Source organism: Schistocerca cancellata, chromosome 3 (genome assembly GCF_023864275.1).
Source record: "Schistocerca cancellata isolate TAMUIC-IGC-003103 chromosome 3, iqSchCanc2.1, whole genome shotgun sequence".
In the NCBI taxonomy this organism is placed as follows: Eukaryota; Metazoa; Arthropoda; class Insecta; order Orthoptera; family Acrididae; genus Schistocerca; species Schistocerca cancellata.
In genome coordinates, this window is record NC_064628.1 from 594,357,686 (window position 1) to 594,380,722 (window position 23,037).

Genomic DNA, 23,037 nt, shown 5'->3' on the forward strand with positions numbered 1-23,037 from the left:
TGAAATAACATGTCCATTGTAGTTCTACCTCTTCTTCTTTGGCATACTTGTCGATTATTTATAAAATTTATCGTAATATTCAGTTTACATTTTTTAAACCCACATCCACCCAGGAGAAACAGTACAATACCACAGTCCAACATGGCCCATGTTAGGTTATTCCTTTTAACTGCTTAATGAGATTTTAAAAAATTCCTGCTGGTGCTCATTAAACTATGTGTACTATTAATTTATGTCTTTCCATAATCAAATCTATTTTAGAACATGCAGGATGAGGTGGAGGTGAGTGTGGGTGTGGGCCTAGGCATGGTGCTGGTGATGATAATGTGATCCCTCAGGTTTTCTTGGTGCGACTGATAAATTGTGTATTTCTGAGTGTTCAGCCAAGTTCCTCTTTCTATTTTTGCACAATATTTCAACAACGTACACAGTCATGTTCTTCATGTGTTGTGAGTTGTGCTGTTATTGTACTCACCTGATTGGTTGGTGCTCATGTGGTGCTTACTCATACCAATGTAAATCACAGCACCTGATGAAGGCTAGAGGGTCAACCATCAAAATATTGTGTGAAAATGTAAACATAAACTTGGCTGAATGCCAAGAAGCACACCATTGTTGGTGAAGGCAATATTGGTGGCAATAGCAAGGACAGAAATTATGCTGCATAATAAGCAGCATACAAATCTCAATAAACTATTAAAAACATTTCAGAACTGAAACAGGTAGACATGTGAGAAAACTAGAAAATGGGAAACTGACCTTTTCCCGAATGCAGTTCGTGTATGATCCATTATTGATAACAAGGACCCTCTTTCATCACCACTACTGCTTGCAAAAACCTCCAAATTCTGAAGAGCTGATGCACTCAACTGCAAGTGCTTTTCCAGTGATGTAAAACTTGTTAACCTATACAAATGACACAAATACTGTCTTAACAATATTTCATATCTCCACACTCATAGTTGTAAATATTATATTAGTAATGTTTATGTTCAAAACAGCTTTTCTCAAAAAGTACTAACCCAAGGTGAAAAAAAGTATGACAAATCACCAAAGCCATACAGAAAGCTTTAACTTTTTTTTTAAGTGTGAAAGGATCATCTTTCATGAACGAAAGCAGGAACCAGAAAACTTTGAAAGACAAAATTAGTGAGTTTAGTGAGTCTCTGTATATTGAGCAAGCAGTGAAGGAAACAAAAGAAAAATTCAGAGTAGGTATTAAAATCCAGGGAGAAGAAATAAAAACTTTGAGGTTTGCCGATGACATTGTAATTTTGTCAGAGACAGCAAAGAACTTGGAAGAGCAGTTGAACGGAATGGACAGTGTCTTGAAAGGAGGATATAAGATGAACATCAACAAAAGCAAAGCGAGGATAATGGAATGTAGTCGAATTAAGTCGGGTGATGCTGAGAAAATTAGATTAGGAAATGAGACACTTAAAGTAGTAAAGGAGTTTCGCTATTTGGGGAGCAAAATAACTGACGATGGTCGAAGTAGAGAGGATATAAAATGTAGACTGGCAATGGCAAGGAAAGTGTTTCTGAAAAAGAGAAATTTGTTAACATCGAGTATAGATTCAAGTGTCAGGTAGTCGTTTCTGAAAGTATTTGTATGGAGTGCAGCCATGTATGGAAGTGAAACATGGACAATAAATAGTTTGGACAAGAAGAGAATAGAAGCTTTCGAAATGTGGTGCTACAGAAGAATGTTGAAGATTAGGTGAGTAGATCACGTAACTAATGAGGAGGTATTGAATAGGATTGGGGAGAAGAGAAGATTGTGGCACAATCTGACTAGAAGAAGGGATCGGTTGGTAGGACATGTCCTGAGGCATCAATGGGTCACAAATTTTGCATTGGAGGGCAGTGTGGAGGGTAAAAGTCGTAGAGGGAGACCAAGAGATGAATACACTAAGCAAATTCAGAAGGATGTAGGTTGCAGTAGGTACTGGGAGATGAAGGAGCTTGCACAGGATAGATTAGCATGGAGAGCTGCATCAAACCAGTCTCAGGACTGAAGACCACAACAACAACAATCATCTTCCAACTTTTATACAAGAAATCCAAGAAATAAATAAATTCAAACAGACAGTGAAATCTCTTTTAATAAAAGAATGCTTTTATACCATCCAGGAATATTTGGAATCAAAACTGTCTTAGTGCATGACAAAGTATCAAAGCTGAATGTTGTTAAGTCAGTTTTGTCACATCATGTAACAACTTTCTGTAAAGCTGTAACTTTAAGTAACATAATTTTGTAGGTAATGTAAAATAATCTTTCCTCTGTATTCTTGTTTACTATTTTAGACTCCTGTAAACTGTATATTTGTACCGACTTATCCCATATCAGTTGTACAAGCCATTGTACTGATTTGATCTACGGGACAAATAATAAATAAATAAATAAATAAACAAATAAAACAGTGAGTCTAGAAACACACAGGAGAAAAATATGTTAATAATTGTGAAGAATTATATGATATGAGCATGAAAGAATGTCTCTGGAGACCAACACAATCTTTTAAACATAAAGGAAGACATTGATGGATTGATGATGGTTTGATGGTTGGAGAGGGTGGGAGGGGGGGGGGGGGGGTGGAAAGGCTAGAGCTGTTTACAATGCAGTAAAATCCACCACCCATCAATTATGAAAAAATGTCACGATGCACTAAAATACGACAGTGAGAATCATTAATAAAAATGGCAAACTGCTATTCAGAACACAATGACCTTCCCTTGCCAGCACTTTAAGGATGAGACCTGACACTTCACAAAGCTTCAAAACCTGTGTAACACTGGAGTTGGTGTCAGTGAGAATGAAGGGTAAATCTCCAGCCAGACTGAGAATTGCCCTTATAACAGTATGCAAAAACCACATAGAAAAAACCCGTTGTACCAAAATTGGCATACCACAAACTTTACAGTGTGGTGAAGCCTCCCACTAGAGGAGGAAACCATGTCTCACTAGGAAATTTCCAATGCACAGTTTGCTGAACAACACTTCCTTCCATCAGTGTGGTTAGCGTGAAATCTGTCATGCCTGTACGGTCAATTTGAGGGACTGCAGCTTGTCGTCCACTACTTCCACCCAGCAAAAACAATCCCCCTTGCCTCAGTGTTGGATCTGCTGTAAGGTGGCATGGGTTATCTGAATCAAATGGTCTTCTGGCATGGGTTATCTGAATCAAATGGTCTTCTGGATAAAAGTGATGGGCTGCTTGTAGTACACTGAGTGAGCCAGAGCAGACAAAAAACATTTGAATCCACTTCAGGGCTGTCATGATTCCACATAATTCCACAACTTAATTTGTAAAGTGTTTTGGAAAGCATGCTTGGAAAACACTGTTGAGGAAAAAAGCTGAAGAACATAGAGCTTTCCCTTGCTGCAAGCCATCTGCATATACAGTGATAAAACTGTAGTATGTGCTTAAAACTTAACTTAATAGATTCGTAAAAATGTTATCTGGAATACAAATGAAAATCCAGGACGGACTGTAACAATATTAGGAAAGTTGGTACTCACCATATAGTGGAGATGCTGAGTTGCCGATAAGCACAACAAAAAGACTGTCAAAAAAATTAAGATTGTTGCAGTAAGGCGTCCCCCCCCCCCCACCCACCCACCACCACCCACACACACACAGACACACACACACACACACACACACAAACACACACACACACACAAAAAAAACTGCAGTCTCAGGCAACTGAAGCCACACTGCGACTCAGCATCTCCACTGTATCATGAGTAGCAACTTTCCATTTGACAATACTGTTATAATCTGGTGTACAAGTTTTCTTGTACGGCATCAAGCCTTAAATCACTTTGGTCTCTGAAGACACTAAGGCAACAATTTGTTCCATACCTGGCTGTATATTCAGAGGTGAAATAGTCATTAAAATGTATCGCAAATGACTTGACCACATGAGGCTGATTCCTGAACAGCTGCTCAAAAGTTGTGGTGGACTACTGCAATAAAAGCTAATGACTAAGGTAATGCTAAGGTTTTCAGAGCTTTTCGAGCCTGAAGTAATGCCAGTGAATCTAGAGTGACGGTTCATCATCCTCTGCACACAGCCTGTGAACTTAGCTAGTCCATAGGCTGCTGCTGATACCTGAATGCCCTAATACTGGACAATGCAATTGTTAGGTCTGGTATGATTCTTGCCTGGTTTCCATAATGGAATTAGTATTGCCTCCTTCCAAGTGGTGGAGTACTGTCCATCAAACCAGATCTGACTGAGCTTGCCTTTGGCTGCAGGGCACAGATGATACAGCATGGCATAATGAGTCTGACCCAATGTTGGAGCAGTATCTCTGGTTGCAGACAGAGCTGATTTCAGTTCTCACAGGGGCAATGGATGATTGTGGACCTCCTCACTACACGAGAAGAAGCGGAGATGCCTCATCTCCATAGCCCTACGGAACATCTCAGTGACAGTAAAAAAGTGTTCAGCTAGAATGTGCGCTATGTCTTTAGGCATGGGCACCAAGACTCCATTTCTCAACAAGGTGGTAAGGGGATGTGTATTTTCCTTGTCTGACATCCACCTTACTGATTCCCAAACTCATGCAGTGCATGCAGAGTGATTAATGGAAGTTGCAAATTCCTTCCAGGAGTTCCTCTTCTGTTCTTTTACCATTTGCCTTGCTCGTGTTCTCATAGACCCGAGGCATGAGGATTTTATGTAGTTAGATGGAGTTTGAATTTCCACCAAGTCGAGGTCTTCCCTTGGGATTCCATGAGCCACTAGGGAAACAAATGTTGATCCAGACAGAGCCCCATGTTCCTGAGTAAACCTTACACAACATGGGGGCAGCAAGTGCCCCAGAGTTTGTCCACTAGAGACTGTTTTACCTCAACAGCCATTTACCCCATCAGTAAATAGTACACTTTGTGTGTGAGGCTTTTTTTATAGAGGTGTATACCTTCCTAGCAGTCCAGGTAGTGAAGCCAAGGCACCTATTCTCCAAGACACACAACATAACTCCGCTGCACCTAATGATAGCCCCTGAAATATGGACAGAGTTCGTGGTAGAAGAGGTCTGTCAGTGTTGCCCAGTCTCCAGCTCAGGAAACCCGGGGTCACCCTGCCAGCACCCAACCACTGCTAGCAGAGTTGCCTGCAGAAAAAACAGCCCTCCCTTCCCTAATTTGTGGGACACTCTTCATCAGGCCTCTCCATTGAGGCCTGTCTGGTTTAAGTGGCCCTGCCACCATCTATGTTACTGCCGGCATAGCCCTCAGATCATTGAGGCACATAAACCTTCCCAGCTGGCGCTGAAGAAGCCTACAATAACCGCAGTGCCCCCCCCCCCCCCCCCCCCCCCCCCCCCCCCGTTCCGACTGAGAAGTGTAAAATTTAAACATATGTGTTGATTGGACAAAAGAGAAAAGAAAAATTAGATACAGGGAACAATTGTATTGTTTAGCTGAAAAGGGATAGGTGGAAATGAAACACAGATTAAACAACACCACAAAGCTCAACCTTATACAAAATCCTGTGTATGGCTATCAAACTTAACATTTTTGCACATTGTGTCAGGAAAAAAGCTTTCACATATTTATTGCAATTATAAAGAAAGAAAATATTTTCTTATTGTTTATCTAATCCCCAACATTACTATGCTTTAATAAACTTCAACAAGGATATTCACTTTTTCTGGTTTTCATCTTAAAGTTGTTCCAACTTTCTTCGTTCCTTGAATTTACACTCCCCCCCCCCCCCCCCCCCCCCCCAAAAAAAAAAAAGACAATTTCATTTGAAAACAACATGCTGTGAATTTTGTGTGTGTGTGTTTAAGTGTGTGAGGCTCATTTTACGTCTGCATTAAATTCTTTAAGCAACTATGTTCATTTGCAAAGACAAGCTGTTATTTGTTTGGTTACGTATGAGATACAGAGAAACAAAGATGATGTATCCCACTTTCAAAGAATGCCTTTTAATAATTAATTGCTACAAACATTAAAAATACATAAATATCACTTTATTTTGTTCTAATTACTGTGATGATAAAAAATGGCGTACTACCTTGCAGCACTCATTCCATTCTGAAGTTTAAATTGTGCCAGATGCTGCCACAATGCACCCAGAGCCCTGATCACTACTGGTGTTAATTCATTCAAAGTCAACACTGGTTCAGAATAGCCCATTGGTTTGTCATCTGGGCTGCTCAGAAATACGGCAACAACAGCCAATGCTTTTGAAAACTCATATTCTTCATCTGAGAGTCGCTCCAGACATGCTCCGCTATCGGAAATCAGAAAACAGTGTTTTAAATGAAAAGTGTAACCAGCAATCACAATTAAATAATGCCATGAGAAGGTTTACTGTCAGTATTAACAGAAATGTTACGATGATCTGTTTATCAGAAATCAAAAACTTATGCAAAATGAAAGAAATGTGTATGAGGCTTTAACCATATACTTCATGAGTAGTGGCTATATATTCTTGCAGCAGTTTCAATAATCATTTGTATTAACACTTCATACATAGTTGTATGTGGCAGCACCATACATCTTCAACATAGATTTAGATATTTTCTATGTTTCTGGCTCAAATGCATCAGTAAACAACTACCTATGTTTTAATAAAGTTTTGGTGCTTGTGCTGATTGTTTCTTGACTCAGTATTTCTGCAGGATTTAGATGAGCTAATCTTTTTTCGAGTTCTTCTCTTGTTTTCAGGTCATCAAATGAGTCATATATAGCTTCACCAGTGCTGGGATCAAATGTCTGCAACCATAATAGAAGAAAAATTAATCATGTTAAAAATTACTCTGTATCAGACGAGACATGACTAGAAAACAGAAGCAGTCGAACAATGGAAACTCTAGGTAGGAATATCAACAATGCTGGAAAAGAGAGATTGTTATTACCATAAGGAAGACACGTCACGTGCAGACAGGCACAAGTAAAAGGCACAATTAAAATACACTCACATATGTGAGTCTGCAGCCTGACATGCCTTCTATACAATAAGTAGCAATCTATCTTCTCCTACATTGCTGAAAACAGAAGTAAGTTACTCAAATAATGCTGCTATCAGCCCAATTAACATGGTAATTATATGAAAGGACAGTAATTTTATAGTTATCCACACTCCATTACTGTCACCCTCTCTTATAATAGTCAAGAAATAATTTACACTGTGATACCTGTGTTCTGTCATACAGGTGTTTATTTTAATGAACTACACTAACTAAACTAAAATGTTTGGTGAAAATAAAAACAATAGTAAGATCGTATCAACATGTTACAAGAATGATAGTCGGTAGGAGTTATGACAGATTCCTGGAATGAGACCAGAAGGGAGACTGAGAGACAGAGATGAATCATTGGAGTGAAATAACGTTTGAAGAGGAGAGGAGAAGAGTGGGACAGTGTGGAGAGGGTAAAGTAACATAGATGGTGGCAGGGCCACTTAAACCAGACAGGCCTCAATGGAGAGGCCTGATGAAGAGTGTCCCACAAATTAGGGAAGGGAGGGCTGTTTTTTCTGCAGGCAACTCTTCTACCACGAACTCTGTCCATGGAGAGGCTTTTGTTCCAAACAGACTCAGCCAGGGGCTGGAAACTGAAGAAAAAGAAGAGGATGATGATGATTAATCAAAATTAAATAATGGGAGGAGTAAAGGTAAACCCTCATCATATAGTTGAGGTGCTGAGTTGTCCACAGGCACATAAACAAGACATATAATATTGCTAGCTGTCAGACAAATCCTGCTTCAGAGCTAATACAACACAAACACACACACACACACACACACACACACACACACACACACACACACACTTGTACAGCTACATTTTTCCAGTTAACAGCACTGTGCTGGCACTGTAGCTCATCTTGGGTGAGGGTTGTGTTGGGTGGAGTGGACAAGGAGAGAAAGGAAGTAAGGAGTAGGAGGAAGGGTTGTGGAAAGATGGGTGACAGCAGGGTGGGAGAAGTGGCAGGCACACAGGATAAATGTGGCACAAGTGAGATTGCTCTAGCTATAAGAAGATAGAGGTGTGCACATTGCACAATGATAGGGAGGAGCAGACTGAGAGGGGAAGAGAGATATAGGAGCAGACTGAGAGGGGAAGAGAGATACTGCAAAGACAGGGAGTAAGTGGGGGATGAGTAAAGTTAGGCTAGAGCAGGGGCTACTGGAGATTGTGGTCAGAAGGACTGTGCAATTAAAGAACATTCTGCAAGGACAGTACCCATCTAGGTAATTAAAAGAAACTGATGTTGGGGGAAAGAAGCCAGGTGAAAAAAATGGTTCAAATGGCTCTGAGCACTATGGGACTCAACTGCTGAGGTCATTAGCCCCCTAGAACTTAGAACTAGTTAAACCTAACAAACCTAAGGACATCACAAACATCCATGCCCGAGGCAGGATTCGAACCTGCGAGCGTAGCGGTCTTGCGGTTCCAGACTGCAGCGCCTTTAACCGCACGGCCACCTCGGCCGGCAAGCCAGGTGACACAGACTGTGAAGCAGCGCAGCTACTGAAATCAAACACTGCATTCAGTGGCATGTTCCATCACTGTGTGTTCAACTCTCTTCTTTGACATGGTTTAGCGGTGGCCATTCATTTGGGTAGGTGGCTGGTTGATGGTCATGCTCACTTAAAAGACTGTGAAAAAGTTACAGCAGAGCAGGTATGTCATACGACTGCTTTCACAGGTGGCTTTGCCTCCTACAGGATAGGATATGCCTGTTAGGGTTTGTCAGTGACAAGCTTTTCCATCCCTCCCAAAGTGGTATGCCGCTGTCCATTCCACCTACTCCAGAACCTTCCAATGTCTCTGATTCAAACCTTCCACTCAACTTGGAACCAGGGGATTTCAAGATGTTGCAGGGACAATGATGTAGACTGTGAGCTTCAATGAAATTCCATGAACAAGACTGGCCCTCTCAAACTTCTCTGCCAGTCACTACAATGATCAGTGCATGACCTTAGAGCCTTGTTGGCAGGCATTGTTTGTTCCAATGTTTGTACAGTTTGCAGCTAGTTACAACCAATTCCTGCAATGACTGCCACAACATCCTGTCCAACAAGCTGAATGAAACATTCAGGCATACATACTGAGCACTGAAGGTGGTTTTTCTTATACCCTGCTTTCATTTCTCAAAGGATTATTATTATTATTATTGACTTTTTTTTCTCAGACTTAAGTCTGGTTAAAAATGGAACGTGACGCGGACCTCGGTCAAGCGTGACTTCCTTGTAACTGTATGGTATATGTTATATTGCATTTAGGAACTTTCGGGTAATTGAACAAGTATCAATAATTACAGATTTTTGTAATTGTATATATATGTTTGGATGTAGCTGTATTGCATTGATGTACTGGTGAATATTGTGAGGTATGACTCCTGTAGTTGATAGTATAATTGGGATAATGTCGACTTTATCCTGATGCCACATGTCCTTGACTTCCTCAGCCAGTTGGATGTATTTTTCAATTTTTTCCCCTGTTTTCTTCTGTATATTTGTTGTGTTGGGTATGGATATTTCAATTAGTTGTGTTAATTTCTTCTTTTTATTGGTGAGTATGATGTCAGGTTTGTTATGTGGTGTTGTTTTATCTGTTATAATCGTTCTGTTCCAGTATAATTTGTATTCATCATTCTCCAGTACATTTTGTGGTGTGTACTTGTATGTGGGAACGTGTTGTTTTATTAGTTTATGTTTTATGGCAAGTTGTTGATGTATTATTTTTGCTACATTGTCATGTCTTCTGGGGTATTCTGTATTTGCTAGTATTGTACATCCGCTTGTGATGTGATCTACTGTTTCTATTTGTTGTTTGCAAAGTCTGCATTTATCTGTTGTGGTGTTGGGATCTTTAATAATATGCTTGCTGTAATATCTGGTGTTTATTGTTTGATCCTGTATTGCGATCATGAATCCTTCCGTCTCACTGTATATATTGCCTTTCCTTAGCCATGTGTTGGATGCGTCTTGATCGATGTGTGGCTGTGTCAGATGATACGGGTGCTTGCCGTGTAGTGTTTTCTTTTTCCAATTTACTTTCTTTGTATCTGTTGATATTATGTGATCTAAAGGGTTGTAGAAGTGGTTATGAAATTGCAATGGTGTAGCTGATGTATTTATATGAGTGATTGCTTTGTGTATTTTGCTAGTTTCTGCTCGTTCTAGAAAGAATTTTCTTAAATTGTCTACCTGTCCATAATGTAGGTTTTTTATATCTATAAATCCCCTTCCACCTTCCTTTCTGCTTAATGTGAATCTTTCTGTTGCTGAATGTATGTGATGTATTCTATATTTGTGGCATTGTGATCGTGTAAGTGTATTGAGTGCTTCTAGGTCTGTGTCACTCCATTTCACTACTCCAAATGAGTAGGTCAATACTGGTATAGCATAAGTATTTATAGCTTTTGTCTTGTTTCTTGCTGTCAATTCTGTTTTCAGTATTTTTGTTAGTCTTTGTCTATATTTTTCTTTTAGTTCTTCTTTAATATTTGTATTATCTATTCCTATTTTTTGTCTGTATCCTAGGTATTTATAGGCATCTGTTTTTTCCATCGCTTCTATGCAGTCGCTGTGGTTATCCAATATGTAATCTTCTTGTTTAGTGTGTTTGCCCTTGACTATGCTATTTTTCTTACATTTGTCTGTTCCAAAAGCCATATTTATATCATTGCTGAATACTTCTGTTATCTTTAGTAATTGGTTGAGTTGTTGATTTGTTGCTGCCAGTAGTTTTAGATCATCCATGTATAGCAAATGTGTGATTTTGTGTGGATATGTTCCAGTAATATTGTATCCATAATTTGTATTATTTAGCATGTTGGATAGTGGGTTCAGAGCAAGACAGAACCAGAAAGGACTTAATGAGTCTCCTTGGTATATTCCACGCTTAATCTGTATTGGCTGTGATATGATGCTATCTGAATTTGTTTGGATATTAAGTGTGGTTTTCCAGTTTTTCATTACTGTGTTTAGAAAGTGTATCAATTTAGGATCTACTTTGTATATTTCCAAAATCTGTAGTAACCATGAGTGGGGTACACTATCAAAGGCTTTTTGGTAATCAATGTATGCGTAGTGTAGGGACCTTTGTTTAGTTTTAGCTTGATATGTCACCTCTGTATCAATTATCAGTTGCTCTTTACATCCTCGTGCTCCTTTGCAGCAGCCTTTTTGTTCTTCATTTATAATTTTGTTCTGTGTTGTATGTGTCATTAATTTCTGTGTGATGACTGAAGTTAATATTTTGTATATTGTTGGTAGGCATGTTATGGGGCGATATTTAGCTGGGTTTGCTGTGTCTGCTTGATCTTTAGGTTTCAGATAGGTTATTCCATGTGCAAGTGTATCAGGGAATGTGTATGGGTCTGCAATGTAACTGTTAAATAACTTAGTTAGATGTGAATGTGTTGAGGTGAACTTCTTTAGCCAGTAATTTGCTATTTTATCATTTCCAGGGGCTTTCCAATTGTGTGTAGAATTAATTGCTCGGGTGACTTCATGTTGCAAAATTATCACTTCAGGCATTTGTGGTATCATCTTGTATGTGTCTGTTTCTGCTTGTATCCACCGTGCATGCCTGTTATGTTGTACCGGGTTTGACCATATGCTGCTCCAGAAGTGTTCCATGTCTGTTATGTTTGGCGGATTGTCTATTTTAATGTGTGTGTTATCCATTGTTTGGTAAAATCTCTTTTGGTTTGTGTTGAATGTTTGGTTTTGTTTCCTTCTATTTTCACTTTTTTTGTATCTTCTAAGTCGTTTGGCCAATGCTTGCAATTTCTGCTTTTTTTCATCTAATTGCTCTATTGCTTCTTGTTGTGAGATTTTACCTAACCTTTTTCGTTTTTTGTCTGATATTTCATTTCTTATAAATTGTGTTAGCTGTCCGATGTCTTTTCTCAGTTTTTCTATTCTGATCTGTAACCTGTGTTGCCATGCTGGTTTTGTGCGTTTCTTCTGTGTGTTGGTTTGTTCTGATCTCTGCCTAGTGTGTATATTTAGTGTAGTGAGTGCTCCTATATAAACCAGTAGTTGTAACTCTTCCATAGTTGTGTTTTCATTTATTTTGTTGTGTATGATTGTGTTGATAGTTTTTATTGTTGTTTCGACTTGTGGGTTATTTGGCGGTCTATGCAAGAATGGTCTAATGTCTGTATTTGTGTCTTTGTATTCTATATATGTCAGCTGAAATTTCTCTTCTATATCTAACACGTGTGTCTCTTCGTGTTCTATTTGTGCTTGTTCTGGTGGCTGTCTTAAGATTTCGTTTTCCTCTGATTGTTTAATTGATGCGTGTTGGTCTTTGTTTGTTTGCTCTGGGATGTTTGAGTCCATTACTGTGTTTTCTTCTTCTTCTGATTGCACATTATTTTGTTCCAGTATTTGTTGTACTTGTTGTTTGATGTTTTCTAATTCTGACTGGGGTATCCTGTTATTTTTGATTATTACACGGATCTGATCAGCTAGTCGTTGTTCTGTTAAAAATTTTAATTCCGGGTATCTGGTAATAAATGTTGTGTATACTTGTGATCTGTATCCAGTTGTGTTGGTTCCTAGGTTTGTTGCTTGGTAATAACAGAACATGAGGTGTCGATTTACTTCATCTGACCATCTCATCCTCTGTCTTTGTTTTCCTTCTAGGGTGGTTGCAGGAAGCATATCCTGCAAAACACCTCTATTCGGATTTAAATCATTTTCCATGTGGCTAGCAGTGTCGTTACCATTGTGGGCGGGCATAGGGTTCAAGCGTCGTCCCCGACCATGACGGCGCTTGTCCGAGGCTTCTTTAGTTCTGTCCTGAACCAAGTAATCACACTAAAAGGGGGGTTAGCCCTATTAGTGGTTTGTTCTTTTCGTCGCCTTTTACGACTGGCAGAACATACCGGAGGCCTATTCTTATTATTATTATTATTATTATTATTATTATTATTATTATTATTATTATTATCTTTCCTTTCTCAGACGTTATGTCTGGTTAAAAATGGAAAGTGACGCGGACCTTGATCAAGCGTGACTTCCTTTTAACTGTACGGTATACGTTACATTGCATTTAGGATCTTTCGGGTAATTGAACATGTATCAATAATTACAGATTTCTGTAGTTGTATATATACATTTGGATGTAGCTGTATTGCGTTGATGTACTGGTGGATATTGTGTGGTATGACTCCTGTAGTTGATAGTATAATTGGTATAATGTCAATTTTATCCTGATGCCACATGTCCTTGACTTCCTCAGCCAGTTGAATGTATTTTTCAATTTCTGCTCCTGTTTTTTTCTGTATATTTGTTGTATTGGGTATGGATATTTCGATTAGTTGTGTTAATTTCTTCTTTTTATTGGTGAGAATGATGTCAGGTTTGTTATGTGGTGTTGTTTTATCTGTTATAATTGTTCTGTTCCAGTATAATTTGTATTCATCATTCTCCAGTACATTTTGTGGTGCATACTTGTATGTGGGAACGTGTTGTTTTATTAGTTTATGTTGTATGGCAAGTTGTTGTTGTATTATTTTTGCTACATTGTCATGTCTTCTGGTGTATTCTGTATTTGCTAGTATTGTACATCCGCTTGTCATGTGATCTACTATTTCTATTTGTTGTTTGCAAAGTCTGCATTTATCTGTTGTGGTATTGGGATCTTTAATAATATGCTTGCTGTAATATCTGGTGTTTATTGTTTGATCGTGTATTACAATCATGAATCCTTCCGTCTCACTGTATATATTGCCTTTTCTTTGCCATGTGTTGGATGCGTCTTGATCGATGTGTGGCTGTGTTAGATGATACGGGTGATTGCCATGTAGTGTTTTCTTTTTCCAATTTACTTTCTTCGTATCTGTTGATGTTATGTTATCTAAAGGGTTGTAGAAGTGGTTATGAAATTGCAAACGTGTAGCCGATGTATTTATATGAGTAATTGCTTTGTGTATTTTGCTAGTTTCTGCTCGTTCTATAAAGAATTTTCTTAAATTGTCTACCGGTTCATAATGTAGGTTTCTTATGTCGATAAATCCCCTTCCTCCTTCCTTTCTGCTTAATGTGAATCTTTCTGTTGCTGAATGTATGTGATGTATTCTATATTTGTGGCATTGTGATCATATAAGTGTATTGAGTGCTTCTAGGTCTGTGTCACTCCATTTCACTACTCCAAATGAGTAGGTCAATACTGGTATAGCATAAGTATTTATAGCTTTTGTCTTGTTTCTTGCTGTCAATTCTGTTTTCAGTATTTTAGTTAGTTTTTCTCTATATTTTTCTTTTAGTCCTTCTTTAATATTTGTATTATCTATTCCTATTTTTTGTCTGTATCCTAGATATTTATAGGAATCTGTTTTTTTCATCGCTTCTATGCAGTCACTGTGGTTATCCAATATGTAATCTTCTTGTTTAGTGTGTTTTCCCTTGACTATGTTATTTTTCTTACATTTGTCTGCTCCGAAAGCCATATTTATTTAATTGCTGAATACGTCTGTTATCTTTAGTAATTGGTTGAGTTGTTGATTTGTTGCTGCCAGTAGTTTTAGATCACCCATGTATAGCAAATGTGTGATTTTGTGTTGATATCTTCCAGTAATATTATATCCATAATTTGTGCTATTTAGCATGTTGGATAGTGGGTTCAGAGCAAGGCAGAACCAGAAAGGACTTAATGAGTCTCCTTGGTATATTCCACGCTTAATCTGTATTGGATGTGATGTAATATTATTTGAATTTGCTTCGATATTAAGTGTGGTTTTCCAATTTTTCATTACTATGTTTAGGAACTGTATCAATTTAGGATCTACTTTGTATATTTCCAATATTTGTAGTAACCATGAGTGGGGTACACTATCAAAAGCTTTTTGGTAATCAATGTATGCGTAATGTAGCGATCTTTGTTTAGTTTTAGCTTGATATGTTGCCTCTGCATCTATTATCAGTTTCTCTTTACATCCTCGTGCTCCTTTGCAGCAGCCTTTTTGTTCTTCATTTATAATTTTGTTCTGTGTTGTATGTGTCATTAATTTCTGTGTAATGACTGAAGTTAATATTTTGTATATTGTTGGTAGGCATGTTATGGGGCGATATTTTGCTGGGTTTGCTGTGTCTGCTTGATCTTTAGGTTTCAGATAAGTTATTCCATGTGTAAGTGTATCAGGGAATGTGTATGGGTCTGCAGTGTAACTGTTAAATAATTTATATTAAAAACAAAGATTCCATGACTTACCAAACGGGAAAGCGCTGGTAGATAGGCACAATAAAAAACACACAAACACACCCACAAAATTTTGAGCTTTCGCAACCCCCGGTTGCTTCATCAGGAAAGAGGGAAGGAGAGGGAAAGATGAAAGGATGTGGGTTTTAAGGGAGAAAAAAGGCTAAAGCTAAAACTAAACAAAGATCGCTACATTACGCATACATTGATTACCAAAAAGCTTTTGATAGTGTACCCCACTCATGGTTACTACAAATATTGGAAATATACAAAGTAGATGCTAAATTGATACAGTTCCTAAACATAGTAATGAAAAATTGGAAAACCACACTTAATATCGAAGCAAATTCAAAGGCCTTTGGGGGAAAAAAGGCCTTCTTTCCCCCAAGGTAAGTCTTTCCGCTCCCGGGATTGGAATGACTCCTTACCCTCTCTCTTAAAACCCACATCCTTTCATCTTTCCCTCTCCTTCCCTCTTTCCTGATGAAGCAACCGGGGGTTGTGAAAGCTCGAAATTTTGTGGGTGTGTTTGTGTGTTTTTTATTGTGCCTATCTACCAGCGCTTTCCCGTTTGGTAAGTCATGGAATCTTTGTTTTTAATATATTTTTCCCATGTGGAATGTTTCTTTCTATTTTATTTATATTGTTAAATAATTTAGTTAGATGTGAATGTGTTGAGGTGAATTTCTTTAGCCAAAAATTTGCTATTTTATCTTTTCCAGGGGCTTTCCAATTGTGTGTAGATTTAATTGTTTGGGTGACTTCATGTTGCAAAATTATCACTTCAGGCATTTGTGGTATCATCTTGTATGTGTCTGTTTCTGCTTGTATCCACCGTGCATGCCTGTTATGTTGTACCGGGTTTGACCATATGTTGCTCCAGAAGTGCTCCATGTCTGTTATGTTTGGTGGATTGTCTATTTTAATGTGTGTGTTATCTATTGTCTGGGAAAATTTATTTTGGTTTGTATTGAATGTTTGGTTTTGTTTCCTTCTATATTCACTTTTTTTGTATCTTCTAAGTTGTTTGGCCAATCCTTGTAATTTCTGCTTCTTTTCATCTAATTGCTCTATCGCTTCTTGTTGTGAGATTTTACCTAACCTTTTTCGTTTTTTGTCTGATATTTCATTTCTTATAAATTGTGTTAGCTATCCGATGTCTTTTCTCAGTTTTTCTATTCTGATCTGTAGCCTGTGTTGCCATGCTGGCTTTGTGGGTTTCTTCTGTGTGTTGGTTGGTTCTGATCTCTGCCTGGTGTGTATATTTAGTGTAGTGAGTGCTCCTATATAAATCAGTAGTTGTAACTCTTCCATAGTTGTATTTTCATTTATTTTGTTGTGTATCATTGTGTTGATAGTTGTTATTGTTGTTTCGACTTGTGGGTTTATTGGTGGTCTGTGCAAGAATGGTCTAATGTCTGTATTTGTGTCTTTGTATTCTATATATGTCAGCTGAAATTTTTCTTCTATATCTAACATGTGTGTCACTTCGTGTTCTATTTGTGCTTGTTCTGGTGGCTGTCTTAAGATTTCATTTTCCTCTGATTGTTTAACTGATGCGTGTTGTTCTTTGTTTGTTTGCTCTGGGATGTTTGAGTCCATTACTATATTTTCTTCTTCTTCTGATTGCACATTATTTTGTTCCAGTATTTGTTGTACTTGTTGTTTGATGTTTTCTAATTCTGACTGGGATATCCTGTTATTTTTTATTATTCCACGGATCTGATCAGCTAGTCGTTGTTCTGTTAAAAATTTTAATCCTGGGTATCTGGTAATAAATGTTGTGTATACTTGTGATCTATATCCAGTTGTGTTGGTTCCTAAGTTTGTTGCTTGCTAATAACAGAACATGAGGTGTCGGTTAACTTCATCTGACCATCTCATCCTCTGTCTTTGTTTTCCTTCTAGGGTGGTTGCAGGAAGCATATCCTGCAAAACACCTCTATTTAGATTTAAATCATTTTCCATGTGGCTAGCAGTGTTGTTACCATTGTGGACGGGCATAGGGTTCAAGCCGACCATGACAGCGCTTGTCCGAGGCTTTATTAGTTCTGTCCTGAACCAACTGATCACACTAAAAGGGGGGTTAGCCCCGTTATTGTTATTATTATTATTATTATTATTATTATTATTATTATTATTATTCACCATGTGTTTGGACTGTCAACAATTAATAGCTTGCCCTCTACCATTTTGCATTTTCTTCCTCTCAAGAGATGAAGTATGTTGTGCTAGTTCAGTTACAATTTCAGTCAAAGGAGGCAGTACTTTAAGCTTGTTGGAAGGAGAATGAATTTAGTAACTTGAGTTTTCTCTGGTCTCTGGCTCCTTTTGTACAAGGCCCTTGACCTACTACTATCTCTCCACTCACAATAAAAAGGACAAGTACAGTTCCAGGTGCCATATTTCACAGAGGGCAAACAGTATCCACAGGAGAAGATAGTACTTGAGGTATATTTGGCACCTCTGACAATACCTTCTACACAAGAGGACCAAAGATGAATGCTGCACTAACAGTTAATCCTTCCCAAAACAGCAAAAATCAAGGATCATTAACAAAGCATGTCATCAGGCTTAGCAGGATAAAATCTAAAGATTTTGCTGTAAACATCTGTTTTAATGCACACTGAGAAAGTTACAAGGCACAACTCATTTTATATTGTGATGAGTAATTAACAGCATAAAATGGGGTTTGGTCATATGACAGTGTAGGCTTAAGTGGTTGGGTAAAATTAAGTATCAGGTAAATGAGGAAATATAATTACACATAGAGAAAGTTGCAAAGCATATCTTCAGTGGTGATTGTAATATATCATTCTTTTACATTGATGTAACACTAGTAACCCACCCCAGCTTTAACAGTTAGCACTAAGTGTCCACGGCTTGATGACTTGTTTATAATATGTCCTGATATACACAAACTTTTTTCATGAATCAGTCTATCTGTCAGTGAAAACCACATCAAACTATCTATAGTAGTTTCTGAGATAAGCCGCAACATACAGACAAAAAATGCTGTGGGGGACATTATTTATAACACGTATAAAAGACGCATGAAACCTGCTATGAAGGAAAATCTTCAAGAATGTGAACCAATGCAGCTCATAGATAACCCACTGTGTTGACTTGTTAAAAGCTTTGGAAATTCTTAGTGTGATATGTAAATGGAATTTTCAAGCAGTGATCTATATCAAGAAAAACGATGACCAGAACCCAAAACACAACAACATGTGAACATGAGACAAAACATTATTTACATCACAACAGGAAAAACAAAGTTAGAACAAAAAGTAATCTTCTATACAGGAAATAAAATTATAAATTTTAACATCCATGAGAGATCAAAGATAAAAATGAATTTCATGCCTTTAGAAAAAGACACAAAAACCCCTAGAGTTATTATACCCTTAAAGTTACTGAAAATTAAATGTAAGTTACTCATAAGAATGTTCCTCTATGACAATTAACACTTATGAACATAAGTCAATTTACAACAGAATGGTGACAAACTATACGGACTCATAACACAAGTAGTATTATGTGTATTTAAACTGTGTGTTCATTTTGCAATTGTGTATACTTGAACTGTATTCACTGTGGCATCATCCATACAAAATACATATATAATGGCCTAATTAATTAATTGGAAGTATGAACAAATTAACTACTTTCTCCAAAAACATCATGTACCTGCATCCTCGGAAAGTAAACACAACACACCTATGGAATAGTAATGAGAAGCTTCAAACACGAAACTGCAGACAGAATAATGATATTTCTGGTTTTAACTTAACATATGAATGAGTACTATCAATAACACAAGTATTTCTCAAAACTGACTGACATCACTTACTTTATTAGTACAAAAAAACAGGTACCACATACAAACAACACAAAAAAATAATTTTTGGACATCAGTAACACCAATGTGTATGGCAATTACTTCATAAAAATTTCATACAGTAGTAAGGGAATGACAAACTTTTCTCTAAATTAGATTAACTTATTTAATAAACTTTCACTTTTACTACAAAACCAAGCTTGCACTAACAAAACACTGGTCGAAGAGATTATTCCTGAAAACCAAAGACACAGTATGAATTCAAAAACAAATAGAAATCTCAATAGCAACCAACATTATGGATGAATCTATAAATGAAATTACAATTTATATATTAGCATACTCACTGCAATTCCTATAGTTGTTTTATTTCCAGTGTTATCCTCACACACAGAAAGAATGCATGAAGGCTTTCTCTCTCTCATCAAACAGTTTCCTTCAAAGGCCTGCGGATTTACATGTATGGAACATTAAGGTAAACAAGTACATGTGTTAGTGTGAGTAAAGGTGTCAAGCCAATAAACTGCACATGTACTACTGTATACCAGTATCAGTATAGCTACTATCAATAATGAGATTGACAAGCAAGTTATCCTTGCAAGAAATAGTGTAAAAATCAATGTAACACTCAAACATCTTTTCATTTAATGTAAAGTCTCTGCCAGTTGTCATAGGTGCATTTCAGTTTATCAGCAAAAATGTAAACTGTGGTTCTCCTAAAGTTGGCACTGAGGTCACTTGGCAAAATATTGTGCAGGTTGAACACAGAGATGTTCCCATATCCCAAATTGATTCTTTTCTCATCAGTCGAAGGGTCACTTCAATATGACTTTTATATTCAATTGAATAATTGTGTTTATAACAGTGGGCTGCACATATTTATATTAAAGTGTAAAAAGATCAAGCTGCCAAGAACCAGAAGGTTGGTTTGAACATCACAGTGCTTTCCCAGATATGCTCTTGACGTGTCCTATCACAGAATAGAGGGGAGACAGGAGGTTTAAGGTCAATCTGCAATTTCCAAGTGGTGAGGAGCAAATACATAAAAACAGATTCCCAATGAAGACTGGTTGATGACTTGGATCAGCACAAAACACTGTCACAGGCCATCTATGAGAAATGCAGATTTTGGGCCTCGACAGGATGGTTGCAGTAGGAGACTCACGGGAGTCAGGAGTCTGATTAGCACTATTTACTTGTGATCAGACTAACTGCTGCACTGAAGGCTAATTCTAAACATTAGAAAAATCAAAGGAGGCAACTGCTTGCACAACACAAGTCAGTGTCTGAAGCCATTGGGGTGGATGCTAACAGAAGTAGTCAGCACTAACAGCACGTTAACTACAAACTTGAGAGCAGCACTCCAAGTGACAAAAACAGACATGCCAGAGCTTCCTGCGGCTGGCCACGAGTGACAAGGAGTTGGTACCCCAGTGATCTGACTGAAAACTCTCTCGGGAGGGAAGGGGGGGGGGGGGGGGGAGGTTTTTAAAGACTCGTGGAGGTGCACCATTTCTCCCTTCCTATAGTCGACCCACCAATCCACCAGCACTTAACAAGCTTTGGTCAATGTGGCGAGTCATTCCACAGCTCCAGGATGCCTCTAGCCAACCACATTTAGATTTACCCCTACTCCTAGTCGGTAGGTAGGGATGCTTCTGGATTTTACATTAACAAACTCCAAGTCTGGTATCAACAGCATTCAGCTGAAAGCTAAACACCACTGCCACCCCTATTATGGCCCACCCTCTGCCATTCTGTGGGTGGGGACTGCAGTAGTAGCGCTCTAACCTTGGTAAACCCACTGATGCTGCAGTTTTCAGGAGCAAGTATCAAGCTTGCTGACTCTGCTAAAACAGGTCTTTCCATGGCCATCTTCTATAGTGATAGCTTACAACAGCATCTGGGCAGTGGATGGAGTTACCAGTTAATTCTCTAAAGTGAAAATTCTCCCCTAGGGCAGCTGCCCAGAGTGTCTGCAATTTGCATGGCTCTAGCATTACTATTTATCTCCAGTAACCTAAATGCTACCACTTTTGCCTGCTCTCTGCATTGTCTCTCTGATTTCCTACCTTGGAGTGCCCTTGATGTCTCCAAATGGCCTTAAGCGTAACAACATACAAGTCATTATGTCATCAATATATGACATCTTATTGGACGTGGTATGCTGTTGCCTTGATCCTATCTCTGAACTAACCAATTCACACAGGGTGGAGAGAGGGCTACATGTTAACAAGGTCTTCGGACAATAGTGCAACCTGTCATCTTTCACATTAACAAATTATTGTCATAAATGAAATAATGAGTAATAAGTAATAGAAAAAATTCTAGGAATTTTGTATATGAAATCCTAAATTTATCTTTTGAATTATATTAAAACTGACTGTACAGGTCCATAACAATTATCTGTAACAAAATCTGTACAGGTCCATAACAATTATCTGTAACAAAATTTATCTCCAAAATGAAACTGCAATAATAGATTACAAAACTTTTCTAATTGGCAATGAGAAAGGCACAGAGCATCCTTCACCTGTCAAAGCAGAGAAATGAAATGGGAACAACATAATGATTCAGGAATTAATAGAAAAGACACACAATACACTGGGTCAATGGTGACAGAGGAAGATAGCAACAGACACAAAAGAGACCCAGAACTACAAGTAAGATATTATTATGTAAAGAAGTCTATTTTTGACTGCTCATTCTGTGATGTGACGTCGTCCCTTCCAGCATGAGTACTCTGTTGTCCGCCCCCAGTAGCTGAGTAGTCAGTGCGACAGAATGTCAATCCTAAGGGACCGGGTTCGATTCCTGGCTGCGTCGGAGATTTTCTCCGTTCAGGGACTGGGTGTCGTGTTGTCCTAATCATCATCATTTCATCCCCATTGATGCGCAAGTCACCGAAGTGGCGTCAAATCAAAAGACTTTCACCCGGCGAATGGTCTACCCGACGGGAGGCCCTAGCTAGTCACAAGACATTTATTTATTTTAGTGCTATGTTGTTCACAGCACCAAGTCAGCATTTTTCTTTGAAACTGCATGTGGCATATTGTGCAGGTGCAAAGTAAAATGTACACTCCTGGAAATGGAAAAAAGAACACATTGACACCGGTGTGTCAGACCCACCATACTTGCTCCGGACACTGCGAGAGGGCTGTACAAGCAATGATCACACGCACGGCACAGCGGACACACCAGGAACCGCGGTGTTGGCCGTCGAATGGCGCTAGCTGCGCAGCATTTGTGCACCGCCGCCGTCAGTGTCAGCCAGTTTGCCGTGGCATACGGAGCTCCATCGCAGTCTTTAACACTGGTAGCATGCCGCGACAGCGTGGACGTGAACCGTATGTGCAGCTGACGGACTTTGAGCGAGGGCGTATAGTGGGCATGCGGGAGGCCGGGTGGACGTACCGCCGAATTGCTCAACACGTGGGGCGTGAGGTCTCCACAGTACATCGATGTTGTCACCAGTGGTCGGCGGAAGGTGCACGTGCCCGTCGACCTGGGACCGGACCGCAGCGACACACGGATGCACGCCAAGACCGTAGGATCCTACGCAGTGCCGTAGGGGACCGCACCGCCACTTCCCAGCAAATTAGGGACACTGTTGCTCCTGGGGTATCGGCGAGGACCATTCGCGACCGTCTCCATGAAGCTGGGCTACGGTCCCGCACACCGTTAGGCCGTCTTCCGCTCACGCCCCAACATCGTGCAGCCCGCCTCCAGTGGTGTCGCGACAGGTGTGAATGGAGGGACGAATGGAGACGTGTCGTCTTCAGCGATGAGAGTCGCTTCTGCCTTGGTGCCAATGATGGTCGTATGCGTGTTTGGCGCCGTGCAGGTGAGCGCCACAATCAGGACTGCATACGACCGAGGCACACAGGGCCAACACTCGGCATCATGGTGTGGGGAGCGATCTCCTACACTGGCCGTACACCACTGGTGATCGTCGAGGGGACACTGAATAGTGCACGGTACATCCAAACCATCATCGAACCCATC

At 39.0% G+C, this 23,037-nt stretch overlaps 1 protein-coding gene across 1 annotated transcript in view; it reads right to left on the minus strand.

Moving 5' to 3' along the window:
- The window catches only part of LOC126175467 (DNA mismatch repair protein Msh3-like), a 415,279-nt gene that overhangs the window by 285,885 nt on the left and 106,357 nt on the right, over positions 1 to 23,037 (minus strand). Inside the window, exons 6-9 of the mRNA XM_049922278.1 lie at positions 19,380 to 19,490; positions 6,586 to 6,740; positions 6,037 to 6,255; positions 760 to 906 (exon numbers count right to left, since the gene is read on the minus strand). Of these exons, the coding sequence (XP_049778235.1) occupies positions 760 to 906; positions 6,037 to 6,255; positions 6,586 to 6,740; positions 19,380 to 19,490 (632 nt within the window). The remainder of the gene's footprint in view (positions 1 to 759; positions 907 to 6,036; positions 6,256 to 6,585; positions 6,741 to 19,379; positions 19,491 to 23,037) is intronic.